At 38.2% G+C, this 12,300-nt stretch overlaps 1 protein-coding gene across 5 annotated transcripts in view; it reads right to left on the reverse strand.

The window, feature by feature from the left end:
* The window catches only part of SLC9A9 (solute carrier family 9 member A9), a 674,266-nt gene that overhangs the window by 187,787 nt on the left and 474,179 nt on the right, over nt 1–12,300 (reverse strand). For all 5 annotated transcript variants that reach the window (XM_021071131.1, XM_021071130.1, XM_021071133.1 and 2 more), the window contains one exon: nt 3,173–3,326. In XM_021071131.1, the coding sequence (XP_020926790.1) occupies nt 3,173–3,326 (154 nt within the window). The remainder of the gene's footprint in view (nt 1–3,172; nt 3,327–12,300) is intronic.

The following is a 12,300-nucleotide window of genomic DNA, read 5'->3' on the forward strand; positions in this document are numbered from 1 at the left end:
AAGACATATTAATATTATCAATTTTACCTTACATAAAACATTTTGTCTGCACCTTATTGTGGTAGTTTGCAGCTGAATGGCAAATTTTATAGGGATAAAAAAACCAACTCAAGTATATACCTAATAGTTTAAGAGAAAAAAAAAGTAGCAATTAAAAAAAAAGGCAAGAAGGGAAGGCAATGTAAGGTGTATAAATAAGTCATAACCAACTGAGGATGTTTGAGTTCATTCAGTATCACATTTGCATTCCTGCCCCTTGGGTTTCCCTTTACGTGTCATTTTATTAAAGCCCTGATTTACTTACAATCTGGTATTTTATGGAAAGAGTCTGACATGAAAATTGGTTAATGAGATGTTGCTCTGTAAACAAGCTAAATATAGTGAAAATGATGGACAACTATCATTTAAGAGCTATAATGAAATTAAGACATTTTTGATAGCATTATAAACCATGACAGGAAAGTGGAGCACATGAAGGTATCACTAAAACATGATCAAACCAGATTTATATTGTTTGTGTGCATTTGAACATACACTAACTTATGGTCCTACGGCTGTTTCCCTCCCATTGATCAATGCACAGTGAATTTTTCTCCTCATGTTAGCCCTTGCCTCCCTCTGGTATAGGTGCTACAAATTTTAAACTCGAGGCTCAGGCATGCCTGGCCCTGGAGAACTGCAGCCAAATTTGACAGTATTCAATATTAGCCTCATCTCCACATGGGGCTATGCGTCTAAACCGGTGGTTCTCAAAATACGGTTCTAGAACCAGCAGTATCAGTGCTGCCTGGGGTGTGCTAACAATGAAAATTCCTAGGCCCTGACCCAGACCTACTTGATTAGAAACTCTGGGGCAGGGGCCCAGCAATCTGGGGTTTAATGAGCCCTCCAGATCGTTCTGATGTTCATTAAAGTTTGAGAGTCTTTGGTCTTGGTCTTGCTGCTCTGTGTCTTGCCTGCCAGGGTTAACTTCCTGGGTACACACATACCTATGAACCTCAGTTATCTGCCTCTGATTTCCTCATGACTGGGTCTCTGGTCTTTCTAACTGGGTTTCTGTTCTGATTTCAGATTAACACCCTAGTTCCCAGCTAGGAGTTGCACCTGGCCTGCTAGACCAGAGTCCTGTAGTGCCTTTCCTTAAAGACATCATGGTCCTGCTTTTCCTCTTCCCTCCTCTGGCTGGTGGACACATCTGGCACTGAATTAGTTGGGCTATTTGGAGACAGTTCCCATGGGGGCATCTTCATGACCTGGCAACTCCACGGTACCCCCCTCCCCCCCACCACAGGTCTAGTAACACTGGCCTAAGATGACCTCCATGCCTGTCACCCATGGACACTAGAGTTGACATTACTATCTTTCTTTATTAGGGCCTGTCCTATAACCTGAGTAAACATTCTAACCCCGCTAAACCTCCATTTTATATTACCCTCTCTCTGCTGATCCAGATATCAGGAGGCCGCATAAGCTATAATATCCATCTGAAGTCAGTGGATGCCTTCGGAAAACACTTTAGGGTAAAACGTGTTATTGATGTGGGGACAACCCCGCAGGGTAAAGACAGACAATAGTAGAAAATAAATTACATTTGAATGACTTTAAAAAAATGCTGGCATCACCACTTGGCTTTCTAAATATTTTCATTTACCTAACGGAGCATTCAATACGTTTATCTTGTGGGGACTGGTATCCTCTAACTTCCACTTTCCAAGTCCTAATTTTTCCGTGCATGGATCCACCTACTGAATTTTATTTTCCAGAAACCTGAGCACACCATTATCTTACTATCAGTTTACCGGGGACCCAACACTGTAGCGTTTAGTGTAATATTCATGCTCATCCAGAAGAGTCTACAAGTAGCTACCACTGTGAAAGAAACTGCAGGCCATATTTATATGCCTAGAAAATAGTTCAACAAGTATTTCAAAACACTCTCCATTTCAATCTTTGGTCAAAGCCCTTTTATATGTTTATCAATATTCACAGGACTTTAAAGATGCCCTTTCCCCCTGGAATTTGGTTTAATGTATAGCCACTTGACCCAGTTTAGACATAAGCTTTCTTATCTCAAACTCCTGAGACTTGCTTCTGTTTCTGTTTATCAAATAGATAGGAATTTGTCTGTAGACACTTAATAAAGTGAATTTATATGTGCGGTTATACTCATTCAAATTTTCACATAGCAAATATTTATTCAGCTCTGCTATGTGCCAGGTATTATATTCATTGGTGCTAAAATAATAGAGTCCTTGTCTGGAAGAATCTTCTTTGAAGTCCCTCTCCAGTCACATGGGTCTTTTCCTGTCAGATGAGGTGGGTATGGCTTTGCCTCTTAGAGAATGAGGGGGGACCAGGGATGGGCTGTATGATCATCAATATGCATGACTTTGGGAAATAAAATGTGATTTATGTAAAACCTTGTTATCTTCTGGAATATGAAAATGGAGACCGAGATCAAAGAAACACTTAAATAAAGACAACAACATTTTATAATAGATTTACCCTTTTTCACCACTGGCACAACCTATTCATTTCTCATCAAATCATCTGCTACCTGCATACTTCAGGTTCATAGCAGTCATCTTCCAGGCACTGCTTATTGGAGGGCCCCTGACTGAAGCCTTGACCCCATTTTCCCTTGAGAAAATTGTCTAATCAGTGTCCATAGCATCCCTCTGGCTAAACATATGGCTCACTAATCAAACACATTTAGGCATTTCCTGTGTCCTTAATTCTATTCTAAGTGCCACGAGGAATTAAAAACAAAACAAATTCATCTTCTTCTTGGTATTACAGCTTTTTCTGTATATATCCTCTTGTATCATAAGTATCTTAAGGAAAAGACTCATGTCTTACTAACTTTTGTAAATTCCATAGCATACCACATTGTACTCAAAATTTATCTATTAATGGAAGAATTAATAGATAAATTTATTTCTAGGGACAGACTGTAAACAGAGATAATCCTGAGAGTTCTAGAACTCTTGGAAAGATCAGTTTTGTTGGTGATAGGTCATGTTGTTTCACCTTATGAATGAAAGCCAACTTTATTCCAGGTCAAGTTAGGGTACAGATATACCACTGTACTCTTGACCAAGTCAGTGACACCAGAACAGAACAGCGCAGCCATGCCTCACGATGATGTCTTTTGCTAAGCAGCATCACTCACCTGATCTGAAGCCACGTCAGCATGGGGGTCGTTCCTCCCCCGAATACCCAGACTGTGAAGAACACAAGGAGCAGCGTGGTGGTGAACATCATTTGCTTGGGCTGAGATTCTGTGTTCCGAATAGCTAAGGCAAAGGCTATGGCCCCTCGCAGACCTTACAGGGAAAAACCAAAAAAAAAAAAAAAAAAACCACAAAAAAACAGTATCTTCAGATTCTCATTTCATTGACTTTATCTTTACAATTTACTGACAAACACAATTGCTTTTTAAACTTTCTATTTTGATATAATTGTGGATTCACATTCAGTTGTAAGAAATAATGGAGACTTACTATGTGCCCTTTTTCCACTTTCCCTCCAATGGTAACATCTTGCGAAACACTAGTACAATATCACGGCCATGATGTTGGCACTTATACAATCAAAATTCAGTACATTCCCATCACAAAGATCCCTCATGTTGCCTTTTCATAGCCACACCTACTTCCCTCCCACAAACTTCCTCTTTAACATCTGGCAAGCAGGAATCAATTCTCCATTTCTATAGTTTTAGAATAAAATTAAATGGAATTGTTAACTATGTAACCTTTTAGAATTGGCTTTTTTTCACCCAGCATAATCCTCTGAATACTCATGCAGGTCGCCAAATGTATCAACAGTTTGTTCCTTTTTATTATTAAATAGTATTTCCATGGTATGGATGTTCCATAGTTTGACTGTCATCTGTTAAAGAACATCTGGGTAGTTTCCAGATTTTGGCTTGTGAACATAAGTTTTCATCTCTCTGAGATAACTGCTCAAGAGTGCAATCACTGACTGATATGGCATTTGCATATTTTTAAAAGAAATTACCAAACTGTTCCAGAATGGCTATACCATTTTACATTCCCACCAGAAATATATGCCATTCAATTTCTCTGCATCCTCAACAGCATTTAGTGAAGACACTGTTTTTTATTTTAGCTGTTCTGATAGCTTATTGGAGTTGTAATTTGCATTTTACTAATGTGTTAAACATTGTTTAATGTGCTCTTGGGTGAATGACCTCTTGGGTGAATTGGCTCATGTCTTTATCTCACTTTCTTACTGGATTCCTGGAATTTTGACTGTTAAATTTTGGAAGGTCTCTATATATTCTAGATAACAGCCCTTTGATGGATATGTAGTTTACAAATATTTCCTCCCACATTGTAGCTTTTTATTGGTGAAGTCTAATCTGCTGATTTTTCCTTTTATAGATCATCTGTTTGGAGTCACGTCTAAGAACTCTTGGCTCCAGGTCCCAAAGATTTTCCCCTATGTTTTAAATTTTTTTCTAAAAGTTATAACTTTACGTTTTACATTTAAGACCATCATTTTGAGTTAATTTTGGTATAAGGGGTAAGGTTAAGGTTGAGGATCCTTTCCTTTTTCTTTTTTCTTTTGCCTATAGATGCTTAATTTCTCTATTGAACTGCTTTTGTACCTTTGTCAAAATTAGTTGAATGTACTTGTGTGGCTCTATACCTGGGCTCTCTATTCTGTTCCATTGATCTATGTGTCTATCCCTCTTCTAATGGTACAATGCCATGATTACTGAATGTATCTGGTAGGCCTTAGCATCGGGTAGGGTGATTCTTATATTTTATTTTCAAAATTGTTTCCTCTAGTCTATATCTTTTGTCTTTCCATGAAATTTAAATCAGAATACAGAATACAGAATATTGTCTGTATTTACCAAAAAAAATCTTTCTGGGCAAAAGTACTTTTAAAAAAATCAAATATATTAGATAACAAGAAAAATCAAGCTTATGGAAAATTGAAAATTAATAAATTTTTAAGTAACATTTAAGAATGATTCCAGCTTGAGTACATACTTTTACAAAATTTATACTCTAAACTTACCTATTAAAACTTGTTAGTTTTATTTTTATTCTTTAATAACAATACGTGAATTGAATTTTTATGAATCCATATTAAATTTATTTATAAGAAGAAGTATTAAAGATTAGATGTGAAAATTTCAAATCAAAGTGTGATGATGTTATAAAAACAGATGTAAAACCCACAGAAAATATAATACTCAATGGAGAAAAGCTGAAAGCCTTCCTGCTAAAATCTGGAACAAGACAAGGATGCCCACTATCACCACTTTTATTCAACATGGTATTGGAAGTCTGAGCCACAGCAATCAGACAAATGAAAGAAAAAAAGTTATCCAAATTGGAAGAGAAGTAAAATTTTCACTGTTATGCAGATGTATGATATTATATATAGAAAACCCTAAGGACTCCACACAAAAACTACTTGAACTGATCAATGAACTCAGCAAAGTAGCAGGATACAAGATTAACATTCAGAAATTGGTTGCATTTCTGTATACTAACAATGAAACATTAAAAAAAGAATACAAAAATACAGTATCTTTTAAAATCACACCCCCAAAAATAAAATACCTAAAAATAAACCTGATCAAGGAGGTGAAAGACTTATGTGCTGAGAACTATAAAACATTAATCAAGGAAATTAAAGAGGATTCAAAAATTGGAAAGATATTCCATGCTCCTGGTTGGAAAAATTAATATTGTAAAAATGGCCATACTACCCAAAGCAATCAACAGATTCAATGCAATCCCTGTCAAATTACTGATGACATTTTTCAAAGAACTAGAACAAACAATCCAAAAATTTATATGGGACCATAAAAGACCCAGAATTGCCAAAGCAGGAGGCATAACTCTCCCAGACTTCAGGCAATATCACAAAGCTACAGTAATCAAGACAGTGTGGTGCTGGTACCAAAACAGACATACGGACCAATGGAACAGAATAGAGAACCCAGAAATAAACCCAGACACCTACGGTCAATTAATCTTTGACAAAGGAGGCAGGAACATAAAATGGGAAAAAGACAATCTTTTCAGCAACTGGTGCTGGGAAAACTGGACAGCCACATATAAATCAATGAAAATGAAACACACCTTCATACTCTGCACAAAAATAAGCTCAAAATGGCTTAAAGACTTAAACAAGACAAGACACAACCAAACTCCTAGAAGAGAATGTAGGCAAAACAGTCTTGATGTCAACCTTACAAATGTTCTCTTAGGTCAGTCTCCCAAGATAACAGAAATAAAAGCAAAAATAAACCAATGGGACCTAATCGAACTGACAAGCATTTGCACAGCAAAGGAAACCATAAAAAAGAAAACAACAAAAAGATAACCTATGGAATGAGAGAAAATAGTTTCAAATGATGCAACCGACAAGGGCTTAATCGCTAAAATGTACAAACAACTTACACAACTCAACAGCAAAAAAGCCAACAATCCAATGAAAAAATGGGCAAAGGACCTGAATAGACATTACTCCAACGAACATATATGGGTGGCCAAAAAACACACGAAAAAATGCTCAACATCACTGATCATTAGAGAAATGCAAATCAAAATTACAATGAGGTGTCGCCTCACACCAGTCAGAATGGCCATCATTAATAAGTCCACAAATAACAAATGCTGGAGAGGGTGTGAATAAAAGGGTACTATCCTACACTGTTAGTGGGAATGTAAATTGGTACAACCACTATGGAAAACAATATGGAGGTACCTCAGAAAACTAAATATAGAACTTCCATGTGACCCAGCAATCCCATTCTTGGGCATATATCCAGAAAAAAACTTTCCTTGAAAAAGATACATGCACCCCTACATTCACTGCAGCACTATTCACAATAGCCAAGACATGGAAACAACCTAAATGTCCATAGACAGATGAATGAATTAAGAAGATGTGGTATATATACACAACAGAATACTACTCAGACATAAAAAGAACAAAGTAATGCCATCTGCAGCAACATGGATGGAACAAGAGATTCTCATATGAGTGAAGTAAGTCAGAAAGAGAAAGACAAATACCATATGATATCACTTATATCTGGAATCTAATATATGGCACAAATGAACCTTTCCACAGAAAAGAAACTCATGGACTTGTGGTTGCCAAGGGGAAGGTGAGGGAGTGGGAAGAACTGGGAGTCTGGGGTTAATAGATGCAGACTATTGCATTTGGAGTGGATAAGCAATGAGATCCTGCTGTATAGCATAGGGAACTATATCTAGTCACGTATGATGGAATATGATGGAGGATAATGTGAGAAAAAGAATGTGTATAGATGTATGAGTCACTTTGCTGTACAGTAGAAATTGACAGAACACCATAAATCAACTATAATGGAAAAAATAAAAATCATTAAAAATAAAAAAATTAAAAAATAAAAGCAGATGTAAACTTTGAAGGAGAGTAAATAAAAACACAAATACTAAAGTAGAAAAGTTAGGAGTTCCCGTCGTGGTGCAGCGGAAATGAATCTGACTAGGAACCACAAGGTTGCAGGTTCGGTCCCTGGCCTTGCTCAGTAGGTTAAGGATCTGGCCATGAGCTGTGGTTGCAGACTCGGCTTGGATCCCCAGTTGCTGTGGCTCTGGCATAGGCTGGTTGCAACAGCTTCGATTTGACCACTATCCTGGGAAACTCCACATGCCGTGGTGTGGCCCTAAAGAAAGAAAACATAGGCAAAAAAAAAAAAAAAAAAGAAAAGCAGAAAAGTTAAAATGGAAAGTCTCTCTTGGGTAACACAAAATTTATAAGACAACTATAGGCTCTGTTATACCATGTAACAGGGTAAATAAACTTTTTTAATGATAGTAAATATAAGACAAAGAGGTAGTGATTTTATTTTTATAGGAAATTTTAAGTCACATACATACATTTCAGTGGTTCACTTTTTATGATATTTACTGCATCATCTAGGTTTCTAAGTTTCCAAATCTTTACTCATACAGTAGAAGACTTTTAGAAAGTCAACATAGGGTAGGGTAAGGAAAACTATAACTACCTTGGTTGTTATCCTTGGGTTCCCAACTTTGAATATAATGCTCCTTTCTTATTTCCACACGGAGAATATACAAGAGACAAGTAGCTTAACACAAGATCCAGAGGATTAGACTAGAGAGACTTAACATATTTTGCCTGAAACAAGGAAGCCTCAGAAAGAGAGGGAACATGCACTCTTATTATAAAATTACCTTCAAGGAACAAAATGTAATGGAGGAAGAAAATTATTCTAAATCTCCATGTAGACAAGGAAATGGCCTGAAGATAGGGAAGATAACATTTGAAGTAGATGTTAATAAAAAAAAAAAGTTCTTTTACATTAGAAATTCTGAACACTTAGATGGCTGTTCTCAAGAAGAAAAGTTCCCTACCAGAGATGTTCATGCATTTAGACCCAGCTGCGGACAAGAGAGTGGGGAAATTAATAACCCTAATACTGGAGAATATTTCAATAATGTTCTCTCTAGGAAATACAAATGGTGTCATTAGGGAACGAGAACTGAAGGAAACAGTTTTGCAACAGTCTTCTATATCTGAGGAGAAAATTTATAGGCTAAAGTAAAGCTTCTAGCATTGTTTAATCAGGGTAAGACTGGAGATAGAAGGTAATCTTTACATTTTTTCTTTTCCTCAAGTACACATTGCCAGACATGTCCATAAAATGGCAATATTCCCAAATTAAGTGATATATATTGGAAATATTAAGTGACGATGTTCTAAGTTTTTATTTTCATTTTATTGAATATTTGTGTGTGTGTTTTTTTTCTTTTTTCTTTTTTTTAGCTTTGAATTTTGTGAGAAAGAAAATAGAGACAGGGGTAAAACTTACTATATCATGCTTATTGTAAATTTTCATTTTAGCTATCAAGGGCAAGGAAGGACATATTTATCTTCCTAAATATGCTTAATAATGTATTGTTATGTTAAAGTAGTATAACTAAACTCAAATCTAAATTATCTATACATGAGTAGTTCTTGGCTTAAAAATATATTCAAAAGATGTGGTGTTTCGACTTCTTAAAAAAATCTTTATCCTGGAGTTCCCGTCGTGGCGCAGTGGTTAACGAATCCGACTAGGAACCATGAGGTTGCGGGTTCGATCCCTGTCCTTGCTCAGTGGGTTAACGATCCGGCATTGCCGTGAGCTTGGTGTAGGTTGCAGATGCGGCTCGGATCCTGCGTTGCTGTGGCTCTGGCGTAGGCCGGTGGCTACAGCTCCGATTCAACCCCTAGCCTGGGAACCTCCATATGCCGCGGGAGCGGCCCAAGAAATAGCAACAATAACAACAACAATAACAACAACAAAAAAGACAAAAGACAAAAAAAAAAAAAAAAAATCTTTATCCTATACATAAAACTCTCTGTATTTTTGCGAGATGCAATGTAGAGATATTTTTAAAAAAAAGAAGAAGAAGAAGGAAAAGTATAGCCACTCCCTTGTACTTGTTCTTGTGGCATATTAAAAAACATTGCTGGGAATTCCCATTGTGGCTCAGTGGTAAGGAACCCACCTAGCATCCATGAAGGCACAAGTTCAATCCCTGGCCTTGCTCAGTGGGTTAAGGATCTGGGGTTGCCATGAGCTGTGGTGTAGGGTACAGATGCAGCTTGGATCTAGCATAGCTGCAGCTCCAATTTGTATTTGACCCCCTAGCCTGGGAACTTGCATGTGCTGCAGGTGTGGCTCTAAAAAGAAAAATAAAAAAGAAAAGAAAGATTGCTAATTAGAACCAACTCCAAGATGGCCTTTCAAGTGGAGGCCTTCTCCATATAACAAGCACTTAAAAAACCACAGAGATAGTGTTTTTGGGGAGGAGAACATCTGTCTGCACCACATGTGAGATGGCCTGGTAGCATGGGAAGCATGGACTTGGGAAGGGTGAGGTCACTAAGTGAACAAAGTGAAGCTAATTTAGAACTCCAGATGAGAACTATTGCCTACATCCCACTCATTCTTTATGATGCCAAAGTTACTGATCACACATTTGGAGCCCAGACAATTGTGAAATCAATGGCCATCCATTGCTTCGTTCAATACATTTATGTATTAATCTGACATAACAAAATACCATGGTCTGGGTAGCTTCAACAACAGATATTTATTTCTCACAGTTTTGGAGGCTGGGAGGTCTAGGATCATGGTGCCACTGTGGCCAGGTTCTGGTGAGAGCTCTCTCTGGCTTGAAGAAGGCTATCTGCTTGCCTTGCAAGAGCAAGCTCAGTGGTGTCTCTTCATATGGAACCATTGACTGAAACTGCCCACCTTGGCCAGGCATAGTAATATCTGCTTGTGTGAGTAGTCTCACGGCAGGAGGGCTTGGTAAGGAATGGGGTGCTGCCCTAAAGACTAAATGGGAGGATTTGGGAGGGGCCAATAGGAGAGAGGAGACAACCTTCTTGAACTCCATCTTAGCTGAGTGGTACATGTGTCACCAAGAAGGACCAGACCAAGTACAGGCTGAGCAAGATGATTTTCCAGACACAATCTGGAAACTTAACCCATTCCCATAAAACCAGACTGTGAGCCACATGGCAGAGCATTTCTCCTCGGTTCCCTTACCCTGCTGCTCTCCACTCAGGTGCCCCTTCCCAGTAAGTCTTTTGCTTTGTCAGCACGAGTGTCTCCTTGGGCATTTTTTTTTTTTTTTTGGTCTTTTGTCCTTTTAGGGCCACATCAGCGGCAAATGGAGGTTCCCAGCTAGGGGTCTAATTGGAGCTGCAGCTGCCTGCCTACACCAGAGCCACGGCAACACAGGATCCTTAACCTACCCAGTGAGGCCAGGTATCGAACCCATAACCTCACGGTTCCTAGTCGGATTTGTTTCTGCTGCACCTTGACAGGAACTCCTCCTTGGACAATTCATTTCTGAGTATTAGACAGGCCCTTGGGTCCTGGAAGGGATCCCTTTTCCTGCAACACCCTCATAACCTCATCTAAACCTAACTGTCTCTCAAAGACTCCTTTTCCAAATATCATCATATTGAAGTTAGTGTTTCAACTCATTAATCTGAGAGGGACACAGTTTAGTCCATAGCAAGATGTATTGATTATCTGCTGGGTGGAGTTTCTGAATACACTTCTCCTATCTTCTTCACATCATGGATTTGGAAAACAGAAGACTTTAGGATTGAAATAAACTACTCAGGCTACCAGCAGAATACTAGAAATGAAAGATTAATATTAACTTAGGGGTTTCTCTTAGCAAAACACTATTTCCAAAGCACACATGCCATTTTGCTTAGAAAAGAGTAAATTCAGAACTCATTTTCAAAACTTGTGTTTTGTTTCATGAGTAATTTGACTCTTTGATTTCTTTTTCTTTTCCTTTTTCTTTTGGCCAATTAATGGACATAATTCTATAATTCTGGGGATTGATAGACTATATCTATCATTCCATTTTAGAGGGGTTTACTGTTCAAAGACTTGACATATTTCACACACTCAGTTGGAAAGTTAGTATCATCTTGGGGAATAAAAGAATTACCTGCAATTAAATGTGGTTTCATTTAAAACCGGCCTCTAAGGGATTCTTATGTTAATTATGTTGATCTATTCATAACAATAGAAGCCTACTGAACCAAGGAAAGCTTTCAGGCAAGGACCCCTGCTGCAGAAAATGTGCAGCTCCTGTTTATCTCTAAACAGCAAAAGTGAAATTTAATCTATTATAAATTTGCAAATGTGTTTCAATGGGTGAAGGTCATATACAGATACATTTAAATCACAGGAATATAACTATCCCCTAAAGCATTTCCATTGAAGATGCAAAGCACTAGTCAAAACCTAAGTGTTTATTGAGCACTCATTCTGTGCTACATTACCCAAGATGCAGTTGGAGAATGCACTGATGCGGGAGTTTGGGCTCCTCTATTCCAGGGCTCGAGGTCCTACACAAACGATTCTCTCTGCATGTACAGTCTGATGAAGAATAAGGTAAGACTGGAGTTCCCGTCGTGGCGCAGTGTTTAACGAATCCGACTAGGAACCATGAGGTTGCAGGTTCGATCCCTGCCCTTGCTCAGTGGGTTAACGATCTGGCATTGCTGTGAGCTGTGGTGTAGGTTGCAGACACGGCTCGGATCCCACATTGCTGTGGCTCTGGCATAGGCCAGAGGCTACAGCTCCGATTTGACCCCTAGCCTGGGAACCTCCATATGCCATGGGAGCGGCCCAAGAAACAGCAAAAAGACCAAAAAAAAAAAAAAAAAAAAGTTTAAAGAATAAGGTAAGACTGCTAAACTTCATGAGGG

Source organism: Sus scrofa, chromosome 13 (genome assembly GCF_000003025.6).
Source record: "Sus scrofa isolate TJ Tabasco breed Duroc chromosome 13, Sscrofa11.1, whole genome shotgun sequence".
Classification (NCBI taxonomy): domain Eukaryota; kingdom Metazoa; phylum Chordata; class Mammalia; order Artiodactyla; family Suidae; genus Sus; species Sus scrofa.